We start from the raw sequence: 26,830 nt of genomic DNA on the forward strand, positions 1-26,830 counted from the left end.
GTCGTTTTATAATGTTAGGTATTTACCCGTAAGAAAAACAAATGTTGCCAGAAAACATAAAAAAAATTGTATTATATTTCTTAAAATCATGTTTGAATATACTAAAAAAATATACTCATATTAAGAAATATTTAAGATATTATATAATAATATATGACGATCATTTTCAGGTGCAAAAGTCTAAGGTTTTTTTTTTAAATACATATTTAGATTTTTTTGTACTGGTAATAAGAATATTAGTACGCGATATGATTCGTGGCTATTGGATTGAGCCCTGATTGGCTGATAGTTATTTCTTCCGAAACCGAAACACTGATGATCTCGTATAAATTCGTTTCATTGCTTATTTCTGTGTTTTGTGTGCATTGTGCAAAACGGAGTGTAAATCTTTAGATTATTTATTTATAGGCTTTTTTGCTGCTATTTTTTAGCAACAGGTACGTATATTTACTATCTATCTTTTATTATGTATATTAATAATGAAATGTATGTTATATATCTATATAACGCATACTATAAATGTTGATTTTTTATTTCATAGTTAATTAGCATTAAGTATATCAAATATTTTTGGCAAGATTCTAAATAATTTTGTCATACCATACCATAGTTATTACAAAAAATTAAAATAATTAAATGTACTTTACAGTCAAGTATTTATTCTAATAAAACTATTTTAAAATGTATTTTTTTGTCTATGCTAGTTACAACATAATATTAAAATACTAGTATTACAATTCGGTGAATTCTGATCAATAAAAATACTTTTCTTTTAAGTTTCCGTAAGATAATATTTAATAGCTTCTGTGTTATGATTCGTGGACTGTGGATCTACATATATATTTATAGTTATTTTTATATTTCATTTAGTTTATAAGGAAGAAGAAGATTACAGTTCCAATTCTAGCTAGGTTGAATTAAGTAAATTTGGTTGAATTAAATCTTTATCCATACAAATGGCTAGAACAAAAAAATAAAAAAAAAAACAAAAGCGCGCGAAATCGAAGTAAACCGCCATTCGCTTTTCTTTTTGGACGCGGACAGTAAGGTCGATATTGGCGTGACTTGTAATTTCATTGTGAATAATAATTCTGTCGTACAAATGATGTCAATTAGAGTTGGGCATAATAGTTCGCAACTGAGATCGCTCCCAGCTGTTTACCGACTACCGAGCATCTGCGAGCTGACGAACCGATGAACTAAAACAGCGATCGGACTTTTATTGATTCAAAAAAAGGGCAGATCGTTCGCTCGTTTTGATACTGCACTTACTGCGACAAGAATAATAAAACGATTTGGACTTTAAATAAAAGATAAATGAAATGAATATTCGTAAAATAGATTTTATTTAATGCAAACAAATAGGTTTATTATTTAGATAATAATTAAAATACTCTTAGTATTTTTGCTTTTATATTTTTATTAAGTTTCAAAATTATAACTATATAAAATACAAAATAATCAACGATAACTTATACAAATTATCTTTCTTGATAAGCATATCAAGGAACCAGTAGTCAGTGCATATATAAGTTGCCACGGAAACGAAATGCAGTTCACTGAGCAGTGAGCGAGTGACATGTAGAATACCGCGCGAGTGAGCGAGACGACATTAGTTTATTGGCGCTACCTTTCCTCGTTCAGTAACGAACTAACAAACTATGGAACGAAAAATCAGAGATCGAGTTCGCGTAGTTCATCTGTGGGAGCGCTCTTCGTTCGCGAACTATCGCGAACGTACGCAACAAAACTTCTTCGAAAATGATAATAAAAATAAACTGTACTATAAATTCCCGTCCTCGAGGCGTTGGGGCCTCCCTAGTCATAGACTACTTGAGTTGACATCTTTTTTCACACAAAATAGAAAATCAAAAATTTAACTGTGACTGAAAACTAAAATATTATCTATACATATTCTATTGAAAAGTCACGAGTTTCATGTTTACAATATCATTATGTAGGTATATTATATATGGAAGTTGTCTTTGTATTGAAAAAATATATAAATATAGTACCTTCTCTCTGATTTCTCCGTCAATTATGCACCGATTTTGAAAATATTATTTTTATTTGATGAGTTATATTCTCAAGGCAAATGTTAGTGATATTTCATTATACTAACCTACCATAGGTTAAGGTAGGTAAGTAGGTATAATGAAATAACACAATTTTCAATGCACGTTTGTTTGGGTGTAATCTTGCTACTCAATTTTGAAGCAGATATCTTCAACCGATTTAGCTGAAATTTTGTATAAATGTTTAGTTTGGAATTTGGATGACAATACACGAGACGCTGTGTGACGTCATTCTAAATCCAATATGGCGGCCCATCCAAGATGGCGGAATAGTTATTTTTAATGCACTTCTACAATATGGGTATAAAATGAAAGGGCTTGTGAGTACCTCGAAAAATAATATAACGTCATTCTAAATCTAAGATGGCGGAATAGTTATTTTTGGACTTGCCGAGAATAATTAGAATAATATTCAAATATTCTGACATCACTCTTAATCCAATATTTGGACTTTCGAAGTTTTTTAGTATTACGAAATTAATTCGTAAACAACTTTGCAACAATGATGCGTTGAATGAAATGAACAGACTCAAACCTAGCCAGCGATAACAAAAAGTAAAAAAAAAATTAAAAGCAAAAAAATAAACATTAAAAAAAAACATCTTCTATTTAAATGCTCTAAAAAGAAGAATATAAAGTATTCCTTGAAATAGTAATTATTAAAGTATTTAAACTAGAGATGAAATGGATAGCAGTTTGGCCGGTTACCGGATACCGGATATTCGGCCGACCATGTGGCCGGATAGCCGGGTATCCGGCCGCCGGATATCCGTCGAAACTTAGCCGATCGCAATTGCGACCCTTATTCTTTGTGGGCAGCTAATGCCAAACAATACCCAAATTCAGCAAAGTTTGCCAAAGTCTACCTTTCTGCACCTTGCAGCAGGATGTAAAGCGAAATATTTTTTCTGAAGCTGGCCTTGTTTATGAAGAGAAACGCAACCGTCTGCTACCTCTCAAAGCAGAGAAATTAGTATTTATTCACCATAATTTGCCCTTAGTGCAGTATGAGTACTAATTCATTCATTTTCTTTTTATAACATTAATTTACTATTGAGTGATTAAAAATTTACAACTGAAACTAGTTATATTTAAGTTAAGTGATACTAAGACTAGCTAAAGAATTACTCAAAATATGTTTCTTTTATTCAGCCGGATAGATCCAGTATTCGAATAGTAGCTATCCGGTATTCGGCCGGATAGTATTATGGCGGCCGGATACCGGATAGTTACCGGATATCCGTTTCATCTCTAATTTAAACTATCAACTTATTACCTCATTATACACAATTAATATGATCATAAGCTTTTATAATCTTTAATGCATTTAAATAAAAGCTATTTTTTTTAAACTTTTTGTTGATTATTTATATTTAATTTTGAATCATTTGTTTAATACAGAGTCCATATTGTTTTGATTAGAGTCGGCGTCCTCATTATTCTTAGGTTTATCTTTAATCGATATTAAAATATTTAGGTAATTGATTAGATTTTATTCCGTCAACAATTTATATCAAGATTTATTATTTGGGCTTGACATTGCTTCGAAAATAATATTTAAATAAAAGATCTGCGATTTATTTACATTCTATACAGCCCATTGTCCTTCCTGAATCTTTAAATTAAGCAAATATGAAACTATCATATAAATTATTAAAAAAACAAACTAACTTAAGTACTTCTGTATATTATAAATATGACATACCAAAGATTTGACTTTTGTATGATACATAATAATTAAATTTATAATACCTATTCTGTTAATAAATATTATGTATTACACATAGGTAGGTGGATGAGCAAATAGGCTACCTCATGGTAAGTGGTCACCACTGCCCATAAACAATGGCGTTGTAAGAAATATTTACCATTCTTTACATCGCCAAGGCGCCACCAACCTTGGGAACTGATGTGTTAATGTCCCTTGTGCCTGTAGTTCATTTTGTTGGAATTTTAATTACCTACTTTAGATAAACTGGCTCAAACTATTTAGATCTGAATGCAAACTGTTGCGTATTTATTTATATAAGTAAAATATTTTTTGGTCAAATACGTCAAACTTACGTCTGGAGTCGAAGTTTTGATGGAATAGATATTCTTTTTTTAAATATTGCTTATTAAGCAAAGACCACTGTTTAAATAAAAAAAATCTTTATTGACATTTGTTTATTATCATTAGCACGATGAATGGTGGCGGGAATAATGGTGAGGGAAGAGGTAATGGTGGTGGAAGAGATAATGGTCCGTCATGGTGGCAATACGGGGCGGCAGCAGCGGCATTGACAGCTACAGCCGGAACCATATACTATTTAACGAGACAACCTCAGCCGGTAGAGTCGGACACTACAGTCGCGCAGTCGAAACAGCAACGACAAGGCGTATTGAGCACACTCGGTGATTTACTCGAACCACTTGCAAATAATTCGACTAAGATGGAAGAGTGAGTTGAATAAAAATAATATTTATATAATGAGTTAATACCAAAAAGTTTCTATCAATACTTTGAGATTAAATTTAGAAATATTTATCGCACTTTATAAGAAACTTGTGTGAATCATTATTGAAATGGCAAAATACGGATTAAGTATAATTTTGTGAGCTTTTCTGTAATATTGTTACGAGCTTGTGGGTAATCAAGTACCATTGGTGGAAGTAAGGAGGGATTTACGTACACACTATGAAGATCCTATATAAATATTTTAATTAATTTGAACTGCTTACGCATTGCCGGAAATATATATTTAATAACTATTTATATTTTATTGTTGTCAGTGCGATTTCCCGTTCTTCGGTACCTGTTTCGCCGAATATTACGAATCTAAATGCGCTGCTCGCCGATATTTACGTCAGATACATCGCACTCAAAAGGGAAGATTTTAGACTTCACTACCGTGTTTTTACTGAAGTTTTTAGTCAAATTCACAATAATATGAAGGAAGTTGACAAATACTACAACCGGTATTCCAGCAATGTAAGTTTTTTGCATCTTCATAATAATCTTTTCCTGGTATATTTATAAAATGTATTATATTTGCATTTTTTTAACCCTTTTCAGCTATATTTTTTTTATAGTTACATAATTTGTGTAATATTTTTTTAGGTTCAATTCGCTGGTAGTCACTATGATAGACTCCGAATTAAAAAGCCGGATGAATTTGATGTGGATATCGTAATCGACTTGCCAGTAAACTTACGCCGTGACAGCAACGTAAATGAAAGCGATATTATCATAGAACCAAATTTTCCTGGATTTGTCCAACTACGAGCTGGTGTTCAATATCAAAAGCTTTTGGTGAGAGACGGCTTAGATTGTCTAATTAATAGAACAGCGCATGAATGGTTGGATGAAAAGAACTATATCCTTCGATCCAAATTTACTAATTGGTTCAAAAGTGTTGGTAACCGAGCGTTAAATCTATTTCCAAAAAGAGGATATTTACCGGCTTGTTGCGTTGACGGCGTATCTTACAGTATTCGAACCTCCGAAAGTGGTCCAGCTTGGACTTTAATAATAGAAGCTCCAAATTTTAAGTTGGATGTTGATCTCGTTCCCGCGCTAAGATTTCCTGAGGATCGTTGTTTAGAGGCGAATGTAATCCGCCCAATACCACCAGAATGTCGAAGAGAATATTGGATGGTGGTGCCCAAACCAAATAAAGGCGGTAACACAATCCATGACGAAAAACGTTCATGGCGCATAGCTTTACAGGATCAAGAGAAACAGTTCCTGAATAACACGTATCAGTTGCGGCAGACGATTCGTTTTGTAAGTTCTTTAATTAACTTTATAAGTAATAGTTCTATAATTTCAACCCGATATATGTTTTGTAATATATGTAAATTTATATATCATTGTAATTAGAAAATGGTACAAGGGGTGGTCAAATATCAATGGGACGGACTAAGCGCTAATTAGCATTTTTTCCAGATAATCCAACAGAAAAGGAGACTTTGATATAGTAACCGACATTGTTCATAATATTTATTTAATCATGAGACATTTAATGTTGTAATTTTAAATTTAAATACTAACATCATGGCGTTTAGATATAACATATTTATTAATTTAGCATTCATAATGTATAAATCGTCATCATATCACCCGGAAGATGTCCACCGCCGGAAAAAGGTTTCCCGTAAGGATTTTCACGATATCTGGTCTTGCGCTTTCTGCATCCAACGTATTTTCGCGACCATTGTAAGGGTCTGTCACGCTTCGTCTTCCTGTTCTTGGTCGCCACATAAAAATTTATCGGCTCCAGGGATTTGTAGACTATGTTACTAGAGTTCTTACCAAGGCTACCGGGGACGAGGGGGTATTGTTCTGTTTTGACATTCACTTCGGGATATTTGCCATAATAGCCACGTTTCTGGGTTGCAGTAATATGATCATGGTCATATTACTCGGGGAGACGCTACGGCCCGTTATCCCGAGGGAATATCTAATAGATATTCACGTCACGACATACATATATATATATATATATATATATATATATATATATAATAATAATAATAATAATGTTATTGGTTCCTTTTCTATGATATTAAAAGTGTACTTCATTTTTTTTGCAGTTGAAGAAATTTCGTGATTCGCAAAACATGAATGGAATAGCAAGTTATTATATAAAAACTCTTTTCTTATTGGAATGTGCCGAATTGCAAGAAAAAAATGAAAGTCATATCTGGCAGACCAGCGACATGGCAACACTATTTAAACGTATGTTACGGAAGTTTTACATGGCTCTCGAGAAAAAAGAAATACCATATTTTTGGAATAGACGTCACAATTTGATAGGAAGTGTCAATCAAAGTTTAATTAACGAGTATAAAACGAAAGTTCAGCAACTTTTGTCCGTATTGGACGATTCTTATAATTATAAACAAGTAGCTAAATATCTATTGGACGATAATGAATATAACGAATACAGATTTTTACTCTGAGTATTATATACTTGAAATAAAAATATTGTGACAATGATTTATAAAATTACTACTACTGAAAACGTCTGTTGGCACGATTTACATATGTTTTTTTTTATACAGCCATTGCGCCGCTCTTTACGTGGCCAGTAACTTTTGTCCGCTCTCTAAAATTAATTATTTGTTAAATCATAACAATTTAATAAAATGCAATCAAGAATCCTCTTTATTTTTCTGCACATCTATGGCTGGAGCTCTTCAAAATGAGACTATAATCAATTCTTTATGTTATCGTTCCATAATCGCTCGGACAAAAATTACTTACGCTATTAATACATAAGATGTCCTTTGGCATAGTTATTAAAGTTAATAAAAAAAATTGTAACCACTAAGTAAGTACACGCACACCAAGACAACAAAGTTGGCTCGTTTTTTGTTTATTTGTAGTGTAACACTATATAATATATAGATAAATATTTTAGATTGAATCAATATAAATTGACCCAAATTTTTAATTCTTATGTAATAAATTTTTAATTCTTATGTAATAAATTTTTAATTCTTATGCAATAAATTTTTAAAACCTAAGTGTGTTTTTTTCCTCGATCTCATTTTATTCACATCTATATTTCTCAGCTGGTTAAATAAGACAATACATTTTCCTTTCTAATTATTGACATCAATAAAAACTGAAACGAATGATCTTTTTAGTATAATTTTGACGAATGTCTTTAAAATGTCAAATATTTTTTGTATTCGTCACTTGGTCTTCGTTACTTTGATGTTTTAAAAAGTTATACAATATGAATAATGGTGTATACATATTTATAGTAGTATATAAAACGTAAGTAGCTATATATATTATGGGAATATGATACCAAAGTCGTGCTTTACATTTTAGTAAATAGGGTTTTACGTTCACAATACGATTTCATTCGACGTAACGAATTAGTAGTCTCTTGGGGAAAAACAGTTAGCGATCATCGTAGATAACATGTGGACCTGCAACCATAGAGAATTGTTTATCGGGCGTTCTTTTAAGTAGCTATTTAAACTTAGTTTTGTCCATACTATACATAATCGAACTATATACATAAAAAATTTGAATACATATTGTATATACTTATTTAGCTTATTAATATAATCAGTAGTAAATATTGTACCCCTAACCTCTTTGTTACGGTTTGAAGGGTAAGTGAGCTTAGTATATTTACAGGCGGAAGACTAAAATGCCTAAGCCTAGTTGCCTCCTATATTTAAAAACACGATTTGTTTTGAATAATAGAGAAAATAATTTGCAATTAAAATGTTTTTATTCTTTTTTAATTTTAGCAATGTTTTTAGGAATTACTAATATTCCTATTTACCCCTCCAATTAAGCTTAAAGCTTGTACAAGGAGTGAGGGCGACAATAACCTAGGTGTTCAGAATCGAACCTGCTATTACGCAATATCAATGGCGGAGATCATATCACTTATCATCAGATGACCTATAATAATACATGTTTCCCCAGGTTCTTAGTACAATTTGTGTAGGTAATGATGAGTGATCGCGATGCATGGGTACCGATTGCTGCGGGCTTAGTGCTCGGGGCCGGTGTCTTGGCGGTAATATATAAACTGTTCCTGACGAATAAATCCAGCTATGCCAAGGGAAGTAATCAGAACATCGGAGCTATACGATACGTTTGTAGTTGTAAGAAAGACGGAGAGAATTTAGTAAGTCCATTGTCGATAAAATACGTATATATTATTATTGTGTTAGTAACATTGCCATACGCACACGTTATAATACGTAGTTTTGTGGAAGGGATTGCTATTATATATGGCCGCCTTTTGTATCATTTTTATCAATTGTATTCCTAGTCATTTATTTTTTGCTATTGTAGATTTGAATAAATTTAGGTAGACTCATCATCAGACGACAGTTTAATGTCGAAAGAAATAAAATATTAAATTAAGTTTATTTAATTTATTTTATACATATTTATTGTACCTGTTTATATTTATTTGGTTTGATAATTTTCGAAAATTATCCTGTTACCATTACATAAGTAATCGGTGTTTTTAATTTATATATTTTATTAATATTTCAGCAGATGTAAAAGCTATTTCTCATAATTTATAAAACGATTATTTTTCATTTATTCATTTGTCACTTCATCACTTTCGATCACGTGTATAGTATGTAACTAGGTACATGTATATTTATGACGCATGTTTATTTTCTTCTACGGTGTTGCAATGTAAGAGGTCACAAATAAAATAACACAGTTTACATATTTTTCAACTTAACTTTAACGCAATCAAATACAGTTACACTCTAAGGCAACTATCAAAAAGCGAATATATCTTGTTGGACATGTCAAAATGTATTAATATTTTATGGAAAATATAAGAGACCATAGTCTATGGCGATAGCATAGATAGATAGTAAAGCAACAGATTGATAAAGTTTCACTGATGGGCAAAAGCCTTCTCTCCCTTTTGAGGAGAAGGTGCGGCTTACTTCACCACGCAGCTCCAATGCGGATACACGCAGTTTTCTTGATGTTAGATGAATTATAAATAAATATTAGACCCATGAATTCAGTGGTTCTTGCTGCGGGTTTAAACTCAAAATCATCGGTTAAAATTAATGTCTTGGAACCAATGAACCGTCACGGCTCTTTGTATTGGTGTATAGAGATAAACAGGATTAATGGCTAATAGTGATAATATACACTTATATGTTAGATGAAATTGTATGCGTTATATTTGATGAAGACACTGAATTTCTGAAAACTTCGTGTAACTGGTGAGGGAGGCATCTGCCCAGCTGTGAGATACTAAAAGGCTGTTTCTGTATTATTTTGTTACGCATAGCTTGTTTCACACAAGACACATATACTATATATTAAGTATCTCGAAAAATATTCGTCAATAATCCTACGGACTTATCTGAATCTGTGTGCTAAATGTCAGCATTCATAAAGTAAGTGTGTTCTTAATTGTAGTTCTATATTCCTAAGAAAGTATTAAATCGATATCAATAAAAAAGTAATTATGTCCAACTCTGTATTACCTTATATAACGCAGTTTTGAGCTAGCTTAATTAGTTGTTTTGATCATTTAGTAATATATTTATAATCAATATTAAATTTATATCGAGTAAAAACCAATGTCTTTCCGTTTATATAATATGATTTGAAAAACGGTATGTTATCGTTCAAGAAGAATACAATTATTTGCTTCATCATCATCCAGATAGGTAAAGTGGTTTCGGGGAATACGGTGAACATAAAAAAGTATACACGTCGAACAGACGGCTTTATTGTAACGAGATACAACGTTCCGATAAAGCATGTATAACGATATCAGCATCCTGTATTCCTTTAAGTAACGAACAACGAGACCATTCTTTATTTATTCGTAGAAATAAAAAATACTTTGTTATTCTACTAGTCTATAAATATGTCCAAGAGTCGACTGTTAGGTATATATCATATTAGTAAAAAGTGGTAAAGTCTAAATGTCACTGCCTCTGATAGATAAGAAGACTAAAAACTCAATAGCGATAATTATAAATCGACTTGAATGGGAGAATTGTTTTCGCATTTATGAGCCAAAATGACTTAGATGAGGTCTTACGCCACTCTGTAAACTATACATTTATTTATAGCTTACATCGAACTAGGGCCGGATTTAAGGGAGGGCAACCGAGGCAACTGCCCTAGGGCTCCACATGAGAGGTCCTCCCACAATAGAGATTCAAATATCGATCAAATATTAAGTTAACAAATATCTAGATATACCTAGTTTAGTTAATTCGTCCCTACCGGGTGTCTCGCTTCAATTTTTTTTCTTATAGCTATTGATTTTTTCCATAAATACAAACATACTTATATCCGAGTCATTTAATCTAAATTTAAGTAGCGATAGTTGAATAGTTTTTTAAATGAATTATAATTTCAAATCTGTCTTGGAGTATATTTAAAATTGGACAATTTCGGCTACCTATATTTTAATTTAATTAGATTATTATTTAGTAATTATAATACTCTTATTTTCAGTGCCAACTCCATGGAAAAAGGTAGAAAAAGAATGAAGAAGAATGAAGTTCCCACTTGTCTCAATATCTGTCACATAAAAATGTCAATAAACGTCGAAATGCTATTATACAATTTTAAATGACAAAATTTACAAAAATGTTTATTATATCCGAATCGTCGATGTGTTCTTTAATTTTTTTTAATAAAGGAACCTAAACGATCTCACCAACATGTGCGACTGGTGAGAAACAAATATTTTTTTACAAGTAACAGCTTAAAAACAACTCTAATTTATAACTGCAAATTGACACCAGAACCGTATGTCTTTTCTGACTATGTATACAAGAAGACAGAAAAAATATAGATTTCCTTTAGTCATGATATTATCAATAAAGAATGAATTTATTGTAATAAATAAATACAATTCAAAAGTGAATAAAAGATGTAATATGTATTTTTTTAGTGCTGAAGAACAAGAGAGACAAGAAAGAGAGCTTCGACAACGCCAAAGAATACCAGTAGTTGACTCATCACAGTCGAGTTGGTGGGTTTTACAGTGGTGGAGTGGTTCCGGTTCAGGACACGGCGATGATTCCACGGTCAAGGTGTGGTTTCCTATTCTCGGCAGTACAGCAGCACTCATGGGCTTGATGGCTTTACTGTATAAGCATTTTAATAAATTAAAAGCTTTGGTGTGGAAAACTAAACCAATTTGCGATACTAAGGTTAAACGCGTAAGTATAATTAGAACTTATCATCGTTGAACTCTGTGTTTATTTGTACCTAGTTAATATTTTGTGCGTATAAATATTAACTGTTTTTACTGCGATGTAGGTATTTATAATAGTCTGGGTAGGTACCACCCACTCATCAGATATTCTACCATCAAACAGCAGTACCCAGTATTGTTGTGTTCCGGTTTGAAGATGAGCCAGTGTAATTACAGGCAAAAGGGACATACCTAACATCTTAGTTTCCAAGGTTGGTGAGACATTGGCGATGTAAGGAATGGTTAATATTTCCTACAACGCCATTTTCTACGGGCGGTGGTTACCACTTACCATCAGGTGGCCCATTTGCTCGTCCGCCTACCTATATCATATAACTATACAACTACTAATTACGCTATATACTACAAAGTCCTCCGGCATAGACCGTACTCTGAAATAGCCTTCTGTCGTACTGTTGAAGACAATGACATTTAGATGCAGACAATTTTACTATTATTTTAAATATTGATATAATATTACTAACAGTATGCAATAAAACATGATATCTACTGGGGATGTTATGAACCTCCGTTATCGTATCTGAAACCGATATTTTTTTTATAATTTTTATACTTCAAGAAAATATCTCATTGCTTTTTAATCCTATTTGTTAAATAAAAGCCTACCAAAAAAGTCAAATTTCAAAATAATCTAATTTGCGTAACAGAAACTATTTAAGTACGTAGGTAAATTTCATCGTTTTGAAATATTTTTCTTCAGCGACATATTATAAAGTTAATTAGTTGGATGTTTATTAGGTCTAATTGAATGAACCTTTCAGAGCGCGGCAAGAGAGTGGTAATAAAACAAATATTAGTCTGCATCTTTATTAATCCCGCTGTTAACTGTGTGTTGCCCTAGAAACGAACAAATATTTACATTGTAATACAAGACGCATGCCGCTTTCCAGCTAATTTCTATTTAACACTAATTAAAATAAAATGCATTGCTATTGTTGCAGAAATCTTCGCCAGAAAAAATCAAAATATGTGTTTGTAAGGATTAATCTTGTTGTCAACGAGAATTGCAAAAAATATCAACGACTTATAAAAATAAATAATGCTATGAATCTAAACTTTAATAAATATTGAAATAAAGGCTAATAAAAGTGAAAAAGGCTTGATTATTCCACCATGTTGTTCAAATATTTCTTAGTTTATAGGGGAAATAAAACAAGCTGCTTGTCTCATTGTCTCTCGTTTATACCTATCTGAAAACCAACATGCTAAAAGAGGACAACAATAGCAAAGTGCCTAAAAGGACCGAAATAAATATACCATCAATTGAAACAAAATATATTTATTAATACCACCTTCATTTACAAATTATTTTCTTTAACCGCCTCAATCGGCTAATAAAACTATTGCAAGTCCGGGTATGTAAAAAGACACAACCGATGTAACAAAATGTCCCTATTTTAACGTTAGTGCCCTAAAACGAGGAACATTAGGATCTATCGTACAGTCCGTCAATAATATGTACTCAAGTTAGGACCTAGTCATACTAATGATTTCGAAAAATACATTCGAGTTATTATATCACTTTCAATTTGCTAAATTGACAAGGTACTAAGATGTATTACATATTATTAAATCGATGTACTACAACTTAATCGATATACATTAAAAACTCGAGTAATTTCGAAGTTATCAAGTAGCCTCTTTTTATTTTAATATAAAGTTGATTTAATTTTTATCTGTGTTAAGTGTTATTGTTATCGATAGTTATTCAACAGATAAAAACAAACATTTTCGACGATCACAAAATTAGTTTCTGAAATTACTCGGGTCTTATTAATCTAGATTAATTATAAAAATAACTAGACCTAAATGTTTTGAAACTGATATGCTTAATGTGGTGTAACTTTGTCTGCACAAACAAAGTTAATTCGTTTTATTTAATTATATAATTCAGTGAATAATTGACAAAAGTTACACCGTTTCCTTTGCGGATGTGGTTTTATGAAGGTAAGGCGTATGCGGTCATTTAGATAGTGCGGTGTTGCCCCTTGGCATCACATTTTGCAAATTTCACAATAGATCAATAAGGGCTAGAATTATATCAATACATTTTTATACAGGCGTTTATAATTGATGTTAATGCAAAATCAAATAACCGAGTTATTTCATTATACATATGAGATGTACTGATTGCTTGTAATTTTATTAATTTTGACATATTCATTGAAATTTTAAGACGAACTCGTAGGTTTTTAAACCTGCTGTATCGTTATTGTGTAATCTCTTCAAATTAAAATTGAAAATTGTAATTATATTTAAAACTTATTTTTTATTATATTATTCACGGATACAAAAAAAAATATTTAATAATTGGCGACATTAGTATAACGTCTCATTAGAAAAATTCTAACAGTGAATATAAAATACGCGTTACACTCACAAAACCACACCAATCAGTCGAAATATTCACATGTTTATTGCACGATAACTAATCTGCTTACTGTGTATCGTTTAACAGGTACAACTGACAATTATTACTTCCTACACCATCGATGGTTGATATTAGTTAACGTTTTTTACTCAATTATAGTCCATTCCAATCAAATTTTCACAAATGAAATATATATTTACATGGAACAACGATAAACGGATGTAGGAATTGACGTGTATTATGTATTTAAATGAGCGGCCTTAGACGGATGCATTCGATTCCAGTCGAAATAATTTTTATATCTTTGATTGCATAAAAAATATTTATTTTTTTACCCGATTTAAATTTACTATTTATTATTATATTTTATTCTTACATTCTAATAAGTGTATACTTAAAATGTAGTAAAAGTTAATGAAACCACACATTTAGGGTATGCGTAGGGAAGAAAAATATTAAGAAAACTTATGACCGCTTCCAAATTACTTTGCTAATACAACATAAATGAATCTTTTCATCGTTTGATATCTCTAATCAATTTTATTAACAATCTTTTGAAACAAAATATATATCAACAATTATGTCATTATTTGGAATGGACTAAACATGGCAACACTATTCAGTATTACCATATGATTGTTACATTTTTTTACGCTATATTACTGACGGCCACAGATATATTATAATTAGTACACGAATAAATTTAAAAATGTTTGGATGTTTCCTTTCGAGTTTTGTAAATACTATAAGCACAATAAATATTAATGTAAGTTGGCAACAATTTTAGTTCTATGTATTACTTATATGATTTTGTTAAAAAAAAACTTTACATAATCTGGAAGGTATTTTGATGTAAAAAAAAATATGATATTTCTGAAATGATAAAAATAATATTTTGAATTTGCAAAATAAAACTCCTACAACACATTGGACGGATACAAAATTGCTTTTTATCCGAATAAAGTTAAAGTGAAAAAAATCTTATTAGACCTGACTGTGCACTTTCGTGACAGATTATCTAACATCTCATTAATTTCACATTGTTTATTATTCCATTCATTTTTAAATTATACTGAATTTAAATGAATCAAACAATAAACACACGAAAACCACGTCGAATCGTTCAATGAATATCGTTTTTATCGACTGTTTGTAGATTTTTTGCAGCAATCTTATTTTATCTGTGAATCGAAACATAATGTTTAATCGTTATCTTTATTTGGCACTGATTTTTTTTTCACTTTGTATCTGAATATATTATTTCAGGAAATATTAATTTAGAGATAATATATACTCTATATTAAATGATTTTTTATTTACAAATTGATACAAATACCCTGATGTAAACACGATTAGATGTTAGTCACGATGAATATATAGATAATAATTTTATTTACAAAAATATATGTATTTCGAATCGCCCTTCTCGATTATCTCGATAAAAGTTTACGACAGAAAATAAAATAAAATAAATCAACTTATCAAGATGTATAATTTCACAATCGCTTTGAAATTTGTAATCGTAAACTTATCAAAATAATCGATTTTTTAATCTATTTTAGCTTGAAATCGATTTGACACATATTTGTACACAGTTTTATTGTAACTTGAATCGAACTCGACAGTATTAATACTTTGTTTACTTAGCATGCGAAGATGTTTTAAATGAAGACGAAATATGTCAGTTTATTGATACAATCGTATTGTAAAGAAATCGTAAGATCTGCTATCATACGACCTAAGAAATCATAAGTAAGCCATTTATGTATAATGGTACTCATTCTTTAGTAAAAAATCTCTAATTTAAATTAAATTGACAAGATTAGTTATCCTTTTTAACCTCACACATAAGAAGGAGATAGGAATATTTTTACTCAAAATTTTTTTAGAGATTCTATACAAGAAAATCGGTTAGAATAATTACAAACGTATATACGTCACTATTTAAATTTCGTTAATTTTTTGGTCGTTAAACCATATAATATTTATTTACGACAAGATAAAATACTTCTAAATTTAGAATCCTACGATTCTATATTTAATGTTAAATTAACCAAAATTAAATAGTCTTTGTACAAACACAATTGTATTAGTTTAGTACCAATTAATTGTAATAACCGAAATATTCAAATTGGCAAAGCATAATTTGGTCCTTCTAGCCGGATGTGACACATAGTTTATCCAAACAAAATCCTTTACATTATTTGAAAGATTTTTAATATATTAAGCTGTAATAAATATATATTATATCGTGAGTTTTTTTTATACATTAGATCACAAGTAAAACGACGGATTGCGACACGTTTAAAAGACTAGTAACATGTCAATTTATTAATATATTATATAATTTAATTTTAGGACGAATTCTGCCCGAAATAGTATACATGCGGCGGATTATTACACGCATGGAATATTTTTGGGTAATAATATGAATATTTTAGGATACTATGAAATAAAGAAGTCTCTTTAGATCAATACACAAACTTTTTATACATATCAAGCTTCAAATGATAAAGTTGTTTCAATACAAAATGTTATAACATAAATCAGTATCCAAAATGTTGCCACTTCCGAAACTATAATTATTATGACGTTCTTCAACTATATTTACTCTGAATAATATTTACAAACTTATAAAAAACTGGCAAGTAATAATATAATACTGTATATAAATTATAAATATGTTAACAGAATTAACCTAAAATGTAACTATTTACAGGCATGCTTTATACCATTTTTAAGTATGAAAAAGTACATTTTCCGTTACACCTAATCGATCTCGGGTAATATTTTGGCTAAAAATCTACCTATAAAGGCCTCAAAAATGATAGGCCACGATACTCCTATCACTCGATACGCCGAACCCCTTATCGCCATTTAATATAACGTCTACATTCTTCTCTCTAATCTCATTATTACAACGAACGAAACGCTTATTTTACTCAGTCAAACGAACGCACGAGAGTCGTCCCGGTCCCGAAGCGAGAGCGACGGTTCTCCTCGATCCCGAGCCGTCGAGAGTCGCGAGACACGGACTCCGTCGTTCAATACTATATAGCTCTCACGATCTCTATAATCTGAATAAAAACAGTACTGTCGTAAACGACGCTAGCGGAAGCCGAGAGTGCGCGAGTGCGGTCAGCGGTACATGGAGCTGCGCCGCTCGAGCTCGCGCTCGCGCCGTTACGACTTCTTGTCGAACAGCGGCAGCTTGGAGCGCACCGCGCCCTCGCAGATCATCAGCCGCTGGGCCGCCCGCGCGCCGCCCGCCACGCCGCCCGCCACGCCGCCCGCCACGCCGCCGCGGTGCTTCACGTCCACGAAGTACTCCTTGCCGAGGAGCGGCGGACCGAACCCGCCCGAAACCTTCAGCCGCTGCGCCTTGAATGCGTCGCATCGGAAGTCGGCACCTTTCCTCTCGAAGTACTCGACGATCTTCGAGATCTGGGCGGAGCGCACGTGTCTCGGGATGCGATCGTCGTAGAGGCTGTCCGAGCCCAGCGAGGCCACGTCCTCGGAGCTATCCGTGTACACGCTGGACGTACGTTTGTAGGCAGCCAGGAGGTGCGCGGGGAAGGCCTGGAGGGCGCGGGGCAGCACGCGGCGCAGCTCGTCGGCGTGCAGCGCGCGCGCGCCGCAGCCCGCGCGCAGCCCCGCGGCGCAGCAGCAGCGCGCCAGCACGTGCGCCTCACGCTCCTCCGCCGAGCCCTCGCACAGGAACGGCGACCAGTCTCCCACGTCGCCGACCTCGCACGCCGCCTCCGCCTCCGCCTCGTCGTCGAGGCTGCGCAGCGAGCTCACCGTGGTCGAGAGCGCCGAGTCGTCGGGCGGCGCCGGACGGCGGCGCAGCAGGCGCTCGTACACGTGCAGGCAGTCGGAGCACACGCGGAGACGGGCGCGGTCTCCGTCCGGCTCGTCGTCGAGGGAGCGGTCGCCGACGTCTCGTCGCCACCACCAGCAGCGGTGGCAGCCCATTAGCGAGCACGGACACACGGCTCCGAAGCTCGGGGGCGCGCACAGGTCCTCGTTGGCGACCGAGAAGATTCCGCTCTCGCAGGAGGCGCGTCGACGCAGCTCGACACTCGAGTCACTCTTCGGGTAGTCGAGCTTCGGCGGAGGAGCTTCGTCGAAGGGCGTGCGACGCGCAAACGTCGGCGACGGCGGCAGCGACGAGCAGCGCGGCTCGTCAGGCAGGGTGCGCGGCGGGGAGGGCGGCGGGTCCCCGCTGGAGCAGCGCGCCGGCGTGCCGGCGGTCGGCGCCGGCTCGAGAATTTTGTGCACGCCGCGGAACGTGTGCAGCGCGCGTCGAGCGGGCGTGGGTGCAGCGTGCGAGTCGCGCAAAAGCATGATATGAGCGAGACGCTGGAGGCGCTGCAGTCGCGGCGGTGCGGGCGGCGGCGCCGCTAGTGCGCCGGCGGAGCGGTGCGGGGGCGCGCCACCCGCGGGCCCGGTGCCTCGCCACGCCCACTCCAGTTCGGAAAGGGAGCGGCGGTGTGCAGCTCCGCGGTCACGCGTGTGTGTGTGCACGTGGGCGTGCGGACTGCCCTCGGAGCGCATGCGCTGCGGGCGGCGCCAGGCAGATAGGCCGGGGCACGAGCGCGGTCCGGACGAGTCTGCCTCCTCGCTTTATATCATAAGAAAAAGAAACAATTAATAGATCATCCTCGAACTACATGGTTATCAAAAATTTAAAGCTCACGAATGACAACGAATTTTCGTAACCGGGTCACGTACGTACCTGTCGTAGGAGTTGTTAGGCGTATGACACTCCCACGCGGCGTCGTCGAGGCCTTCCTTCACCTCGGCGAGTTTGCTCACTATCTCCGGGAATAGCGGCCGAGCTTTGGGCTCGTACTGCAAATAAAATCGTGATTTTTATTTATTTGTAATAATTTTATTAATTCCTTAAACTTGAATTTTATAGTTATATTTTGTAATATACTTACAATGCAGCAATTGAAAGCTAGACGAAGAAAATCTGGTACAGTATCTTCGTCACAAAGCTCCACGAATGCCATGTAGTTGAGGCCGAAGTTATCTGTCCGCGGCAAAACGTCTGGATCCGCATCCACCTTTAAAAAGACATTAATCTCTTTTTAAAGATTTATTGTGATCAAGAAGCGCAATTATTTAGGACGTAGAAACAGAAGCTATTTGTTTTCGTCATTGCTTCCTTAAGAATTCCTTTATCCTTGAAAGTATTTACTCTAACAGGAATTTTGAAGTTTACTGTCATTTGGGGTTGGGGCCAGAATGATTTCAATCTAATTAAAATTTAACTTAGATGTTTTTATTAATAATTTATACTATTATTTTCTGAATTGGTTAATCACTCACCCTCGCTATAAGTTGGCACAAAATTATCCCATACGAGAATATGTCTGAGCGATTATCGTACCACCGACCCCTCAGACACTCCGGTGACATCCACCACGGGGATCCGACGCTCGGTAAACGATGACCGTTGCTGAGAAATTCAAGAAATTCCAATTTTAATGATGAAATTTTATTGCAAGTTTTAAAATAAAATGTATATAAAGTACAAAGTGCTTCATGTTAAAAGCAATTTCTACCAGCCAATCTAAGGAAGTACAAGAAACAACTAACTTTTACAGGTAAATACTTTTTTTTAATAAATAATATTAAAAACTTTTGTATACTAAGCAAACTTTTGACCTTTTGTTTACATAACGACGTCAAAATATTTGTTTTATTTTAGTTTCGTTTTGTATTTATGTGACCACCAGATAGAAAAGATCTGAGAGGATAGAAAAAATCTTAACCCAAAAGTAAAAGACTTCATGAGCTCAAATTATGTTTATAATTTATCCGCTGCCAACGAAGCTTCTTCTATGGACTCTGCCTTGCAGTGAGTTATACAGTCTGAGGTTTTTTGACTATTTTATAGAATTGACTCGAATGTTTAAGAATTTAACTGAGAATTCTTCACATCTATAAAGAATTTTGTATTTTTTACAATATGATATATTTATAATATAGGGAGGACAGGCACATGGCTCACTTGATGGTAAGTTGTCACAAATAGGTATAAGTGTACATGACGGGTTGACCTGTCATCATAGACAAAGCATGGTACATGATACGAGTTTCTTCGTAGCAATGTTCACGCATCATAAATAAAAGTGAAGGGTGGTTCTTACGAAATACCACCTTGATAAATTGGCTAAACTTGACAAATGACCCGTTCCGTCACACGATATCGGTTTTTGCACGCGAAATAGCGTGACGCTCCGTACAGACTGATGAGTGTACGTGCGTTTAATTATTATTAGCTATGCACAGAGTAGCTTCTTTATGATTCAACTTTTACTGTTATTGAAGTCGTTTCTTATGATAATTATATTGTAACTATCCTTAAATAATACAAAACCTGAATTAATGAAACGACACCATTTTTGCGATTAAATTTACAGTTGAATTTACTTACATTGGATGAGGTATCCTGGCAGCTAAGCCGAAGTCTGCTACAACGGCGGTATACTCGCCGTCGCCAACTTTTCTTAACAATACATTCTGAAAATAATAGGAAAAAATAAAAGTCAAAAATATATACGTTAATCATACGTTGGACTAAAACATCATAAATGATTTTATTGGAGAAAAATAATCAACCGTTACTGACAGAGAGAAGTGGATATATACTATCTCAAACTCTGGTTGTCTTAACCGGTAAGCGCTCCTAAATCTAAGTGTCGAGGTACTTAACGTCAACCATCAACCATATTATGGCGGAGAACTAATCTAGCAGTGAATTATTCTTATGGAGGATTGAAATATGTTCCGTGCGAGTAAGACTTTGCGCTGACGCCAAAAAATCGGGACAGGAAAATTATGATAATAAGGATGATCTTACCTTTGTAGTAAGATCCCTATGGAAGACACCTAATGAATGCAAGTACATCATGCCCTCAGCGACATCGGTAGCTAGCGATATCCTCAAGGACTGCGGCAGTGGCTGAAAAGGCCTTCCGAGAATTAGCTGCTCCAGAGAACCTCCCTCCATGTACTCCGTGAGAGCGTGGAGTTGACCTTCATGTACACACACGCCCATGAATCTGAAATTTAATTTCATACATTATAAATCGGCAAACGGGTTAGCCTCGTAGTCGTCTATCAGCATTCGATTTGCTTAGAATATTTAACAAGCTCCTAATATTTAATTGGAATCAACATTTCCCATCGGATATTCATGAATCAATTTGTTGTACAATAGAACCTAATTCTATTACAGTATGAGCATTGGAACAGACCTCCCAGGCTGTTATAATCATTGACAAATATAGAAGTATCAATATTATGAAGTTTTGTTTGTGTCTTTTTGTCACGTTTAGGCAGTTCCGTAATCAATCGGATATGTTATGTGATTTACATTACATATCCGATTGAAACGACCTTTTAATTTTATTTTAAAAGTTTCTGGACGGTAATTAAAAAACATAGGTCCCGGTGTTTTCCAAACGAACACTCGAAAATTAAAACATTAATTTTGTACCGTGCAAAGTCAGCACGGGTAGCAAGCTATGACTAATTCTGCAAGGACAGGCGAATGCGTATTAAACGTTGGAAACGCATCGCTGAATCTTCTCAAGTTGTCAATGTAATTATAACGTTTTAATTATTTTAATTAAAATCTTAATTATATAATCTGACTTGGTCATTCATAGCAGATGAGTTGCAAAATACTTAAGGTTAATTTTAGAAAATACATTTGATAGAGTAACAAATTAAATTATTGCAAAATATATATTGCATTGTTACACAGGCATCATTATTCAAAGTTAAAAAAAAATGCAAGTAGTGTCAAAGTACTTGCAATACAAGCGGTGTAACAAATGCAGGGAAGTCAAAAGCAGAAACAACGGTCCACTTGAGACGACATTCAAAACACATTTTGAGGTTCAACCCTTTTGTATCATAAAATAGTGGGCATGAAATGCCTGGGGGATAAAACACGTTTCCTATAAGAGAAAAAAATCACAATAGATCATTTGAATGTGTTAATAAAATCTTAAGCTTAATAAACTTTCAAAATCAAAATATACTTTATTCAAGTAGGTTTTTCCAAGCGCTTTTGAATTGTCATTTTAGAGAACTGTATTAAAAGTAAAGCTATCACCGGTTTGGAATGTAGATTCTATCGAGAAGAAACAGCGAGAAACTCAGTAGTTACTCTTTCCCAACATTTGAAATACAAAGTTATGTCAATTAAATACAAATAAATATAATATATCCTTTCTGAAATACACACGTACTGTACACCTTAAAAACGTCTACAAAAAATCCGTGATGGTACCTATATATCTATCTCTAAGGGATAATCCACGATAACAATTTTTTATCCTTTACTTTTTACGAGAAATAATTGCGAAGCGATTTTATACAATACAGCGTTAATCCTTGTCCAATTAAGTACCTTAAATACATTGTGCATTAAATATAACCCTCTACAAAAGATGTTAATTTAAAATGCAGGATATAGCGGTTTGCATTGTCTAATGACAAAAAGCTGTGAACGTTTTGTATAAAGACATTCTGTAGAATATTTGTTATCAGCATTAAACCCATGCGAAGCCGGGGCGGGTAGCTAGTAATAAATACACAAGGAAGTAGTTTCTTAAACACAAAACTATCACTTAAGGAATCTAGTAGAATGAGTCTGGTGTCTCCCAGGCTCCCATCAATCTATCAAGCAATCAATACAAATTGCCAATTAAGAATTGGCGTGCTGCGGTTAGAGAGGGCTCAATTATACTGCAAGTGCCATGAAAAATAAAATAAATGCGTCAAATGATAGATGTACACGCAGAGATGATCACACGGTGAAAGTTCAAATCCTTCCTAGGAAGTTAACGTGAGAAGTACGAGAGCGAATATATATTGTCTTCATAGGTTTCTCTGTATATTTTTTTTAATTCAGTATTACTTTTTTACGTTCTCATAGTTATATATACTCAAAGTTTCTTGCATTTGAGCAAATATAGATTATTGTTAATTTTGCTTGAATATATTATAATGATAGTTTAAAAATAGACTCGAGAAACTTGAGGCGTCTTATACAAGCCAACCGGATTTAACCCAAAGGCACTAAAGTCTAAGATTAAACATTTCATACTATTCTAAAGAAACGTTAAAACGGGAACTCGGTTTTTATCACGGACGGTCCACATTAATGCACCAGCGAGATGATATAATGGTTTGAATGACACTTTATATTGCTTTTCGTGTTGCATTGATTTAATCTCGTCCTGGTTTTATTCGAGAATTACTTCTTTAATAAAATTCTAATATATTTTTACTAACTCCTAGTTTATATAAATAATCAAGAGTCGTTATTAATATTATATCAATTTAAACATTTAGATTTTCGCTGTAGACGGTTATGTGGGTTTTCGATGAAATAGAACATCCAGTGTTGGTATAAATCTCAAGTAAGCATATAACTTATTCGACATACTTTCCTATACGAAATTGCGAAACATTTAGTAGTATGTAATACCTAGAAATTACGTAATATTATTATTCGAATATAAAAATCGTTTAAAATTGAAGAAGCGTCCTAGTTGCTGAGAAAAATATTATTCAACAATCGCATCAGAGGTGCATTGTTTTTATTTCATTTAAGATAAGCAAGCAGGAAATGAACTGAAACAGTGCGCGCTATTGTTCGGGATTTTGTTGTTATTTCGTAACGTGTTATGTGCATAGCGATTCTCGTTTAGAGAAGGCTTCGCTTTGTGACCTGGGGGCCAATTCTACTAACATAACGGTTATTATACCTTCCCGATTCTATTTCGATCCAACTTCGACTATACTTCAAAACTCAGATTGATCGTAGCTGAAAGTCAATTTTACTTATTTATATAAGTTAAATACGACACGGGACACCGATAATATTTCGATCCAACTTCCACCGAATCGCAACGTTATCGTTGTGTTAGTAGAGTAGGAAGACGAATAGGGTGAACGGCAACGATAACGTTTCGATTTGGTTCCCATGAAGTGAAATTTGTTAGTAGAATTGGCACCCTGACTAGCGTAAGCGTAGGCGCGTGCGCAGGGGGTGTTATACTAGTTATTCCTTGTTTGTCAAAAACAAAATAATAGGCTGTAAAAGCCGTTTTCGGGTAGACACAGGAAACAATGGCACACTTGTATGATCAGGAGATGTTACGATTTTAAAAGTGAAAACTGCTTAAGCAAACAATATATAGTGTGAAGGGAATCTCTAAGGTAAACTTTGCGGAGGAACGTTGTTTCTAATACATAAATATTTTGTGTATGGATGTGTTACATTAATAGAACTTTAATTTAGTAAATTATCTCACATCTAACAATGTTTATCATTGTTTATTATTCTCAAAATTTGTAATGGTATTTATTAACTTAGATGAACTTTACCGGGTCCAGACGAATCCGATTTGAAGTGTCAAAAAACCGGCTCAGGGTTTTCAATTTTATGCAATAAATAGTTATTACGAAGATGGCAAAATGATTATCATACCTATTGGTAATTTAAAGAAACTGTTATTCAGATATATGATTATGAGACTATTAAACATTAATGTCATAATAAGTTCCATAAGGACGGCGGATTAAAGTAACAATTTTTGATTACATATTCCCATATGTTTAATACAAAACATACAATTTAACATTTACAGTGTGCATACTTGCCGTAAGACTTTATATTAAAACAGAAATGTAAATAAATTCAGCAGTAAATTGTTCCGAAGATATTACTCCTACCCTTGTCATAACTTACGGACATTGATTAATCGCACGCTTTTCATTATTATAAAAATAATATAAAATTTAAACAAATAAGGTAACAATTTGTTAGTATAACGTATAGTAATAGAAGTTGACTATCGCGTTGGTCTAGTGGCTAGTTGTAAGGCCGCAGATCTCGAGGACGGGTTTAAGCCCCGGGTCGATCACTTTAAAAAATATTTGGTTTTAACGTCGATAATTTTTCATTAGCAGTGGGAGTGTAGAACTTGTCGCTCCCGTGACTTGGAATTCCGTAAAGCCGTTTGTCCCGCGCCTGAACTATTTCCGGTTCTGTCGGATTACGTGTTTGAGCGTATTTCTGTTTGCACTATAACATGCTCCTCGTAGTTGATTAGTCCCTTTTGAGAACTATCGCTGTGGCCGAAATCGATTAGGACAACATCAACACATAGTACTTTTAATGTCTATTTGAATTAATCTCGAGTTTTGATCTGGTTTTCGCCATATAATAGACAAATAACCTAAAGACTCAACCATAAAGCTAAACATTTTTTATAATAAGTTTTAACGAGTGTACGAGCTACCTGATGATGTGGCCGTACCCATAGACATTTATATTTTAAGAAATATTAATTATTCCTTACACCGTTAATGCGCCGGCGCAGCGGCCCGCGAGCCATGGGAACTAAGATTTTACGTCCATTGTGCCTATAAATTAACTAGTTCACTTACCTTTAACTGTTAAATTACTTTTAACTATTTGGTGCCAGAATAACTTATGAATAAAGAAAAATTACCACGCACGGTTATAATGAGGTTTTATTCTGGTCTGGTATTTGTGCTGAATGAGATATAAACATTTGCCAATGACCTATTCGCCTGTGCTGTGCATTGTGCTAATACATTCTAGTTAATTTCGTGCATTTTAATGTACTTTTTCAGAGATTTTAATTTAATATCTTTTATATATATATTACAAGGATAATAATATTATTACAGTTTAATTAAACTATAGTCTTAAAAAGTCTAAGTTATTTATAAGAGATTTATATGATGTCGCTGACTTTTCTGTAAGTACTTACTTCTTAATTTTTTAAATATTCCATATTTCCTAACCAAAATGAATTTACAATCCCAATTATAAAATTCTGTTGTGACAGCGATCATGATCCAAATAGAAAATAAGATTTATTCGAAAAGATTACCTACTGTTTTCGTTCGGGTTTAAGCCCACAACAGGAAACGTAAGCACTAACCGCCCACGACGACGTCCCGACCTTCTTGATGGGATTGACATTTCTACGAGCTTTTTCACATAAGACCGGACCGACAGATTTATCTTACCGAACGTGTCATCTGTATATCGGCATACGAATTTCAATAGCATCATTCACATTAGGGGGATCCGATAAATATATCGCCGAACACGTTTTTCGACAATGCTACGAATTAATTGTCGATTCGGATATTATAAGCAGACTTACCAACTGCTGACGGTGCTGATATCGATAAAAGTACGCACGATACGCAGTGTAAACAGCACGAGCCGACCTAATGATAACTACAAACTAACTAACTAGCGCCAACGCGTTACTGCTCATATTCCATACGTTTAAGAAAAAATATATATAATTTAAGGCATTTTATTCAAACGTAGCTTCTACCCATTACGTATTCCTGGTACTTGTTTAAGTAAATTTGTTTTTATTACATTTTCAATCACAGTTTTTTTTTATGCTGATAAGACTTCAATGTATCTCAGTCAGTCAGAATTTATATGACACCAATCCCACCCACAACAACTATGGACGCCTTTAAATTCGGTAATATGGGCGGTCTCAATAATGTAATCCGGCAACCAGTTTCCAGTGTTTGTTAGGATCAATTTC

At 34.3% G+C, this 26,830-nt stretch overlaps 3 protein-coding genes across 4 annotated transcripts in view; 2 read left to right on the plus strand and 1 right to left on the minus strand.

The window, feature by feature from the left end:
* The first annotated feature begins 301 nt into the window (after nucleotides 1-301).
* Nucleotides 302-7,444, plus strand: LOC125064422 (cyclic GMP-AMP synthase-like receptor). The gene is made up of 5 exons (XM_047671415.1): nucleotides 302-437; nucleotides 4,255-4,515; nucleotides 4,848-5,046; nucleotides 5,176-5,841; nucleotides 6,651-7,444. Exons 2-5 carry the CDS (start codon nucleotides 4,259-4,261, stop codon nucleotides 7,017-7,019), a joined length of 1,491 nt encoding a protein of 496 aa, XP_047527371.1. The 5' UTR covers nucleotides 302-437; nucleotides 4,255-4,258; the 3' UTR covers nucleotides 7,020-7,444.
* Nucleotides 7,445-11,196: 3,752 nt separating this feature from the next.
* LOC125064272 lies at nucleotides 11,197-12,860 on the plus strand. The gene is made up of 3 exons (XM_047671226.1): nucleotides 11,197-11,269; nucleotides 11,492-11,762; nucleotides 12,760-12,860. The coding sequence occupies exons 1-3, from the start codon at nucleotides 11,259-11,261 to the stop codon at nucleotides 12,802-12,804; spliced, it is 327 nt and encodes a 108-aa protein (XP_047527182.1). The 5' UTR covers nucleotides 11,197-11,258; the 3' UTR covers nucleotides 12,805-12,860.
* Nucleotides 12,861-13,081: 221 nt separating this feature from the next.
* LOC125064069 (dual specificity testis-specific protein kinase 1) overlaps nucleotides 13,082-26,830 on the minus strand; it is an 85,134-nt gene continuing 71,385 nt past the window's right edge. The window contains exons 3-9 of one of the 2 annotated variants that reach the window (XM_047670849.1): nucleotides 21,064-21,265; nucleotides 20,638-20,723; nucleotides 19,527-19,656; nucleotides 19,136-19,261; nucleotides 18,928-19,043; nucleotides 18,270-18,813; nucleotides 13,082-18,212 (exon numbers count right to left, since the gene is read on the minus strand). In XM_047670849.1, coding sequence (XP_047526805.1) covers nucleotides 17,373-18,212; nucleotides 18,270-18,813; nucleotides 18,928-19,043; nucleotides 19,136-19,261; nucleotides 19,527-19,656; nucleotides 20,638-20,723; nucleotides 21,064-21,265 — 2,044 coding nt within the window. In that variant the 3' untranslated portion in view covers nucleotides 13,082-17,372. Of the gene's footprint in view, nucleotides 18,814-18,927; nucleotides 19,044-19,135; nucleotides 19,262-19,526; nucleotides 19,657-20,637; nucleotides 20,724-21,063; nucleotides 21,266-26,830 lie in introns of both variants that reach the window. The other variant, XM_047670847.1, reaches the window with a different exon arrangement.

The sequence above is a fragment of the Vanessa atalanta genome, chromosome 5 (assembly GCF_905147765.1).
Source record: "Vanessa atalanta chromosome 5, ilVanAtal1.2, whole genome shotgun sequence".
NCBI lineage: Eukaryota > Metazoa > Arthropoda > Insecta > Lepidoptera > Nymphalidae > Vanessa > Vanessa atalanta.

Bases quoted from the DNA above. Each gene is read 5' to 3' on its own strand.
- LOC125064422 (XM_047671415.1), top strand. From the start codon at position 4,259: ATGAATGGTGGCGGGAATAATGGTGAGGGAAGAGGTAATGGTGGTGGA. The intron at 4,516-4,847 runs GTGAGTTGAATA...TATTGTTGTCAG, and splicing joins AATTCGACTAAGATGGAAGA to TGCGATTTCCCGTTCTTCGG. The intron at 5,047-5,175 runs GTAAGTTTTTTG...ATATTTTTTTAG, and splicing joins ACAACCGGTATTCCAGCAAT to GTTCAATTCGCTGGTAGTCA.
- LOC125064272 (XM_047671226.1), top strand. The intron at 11,763-12,759 runs GTAAGTATAATT...CTATTGTTGCAG, and splicing joins GCGATACTAAGGTTAAACGC to AAATCTTCGCCAGAAAAAAT.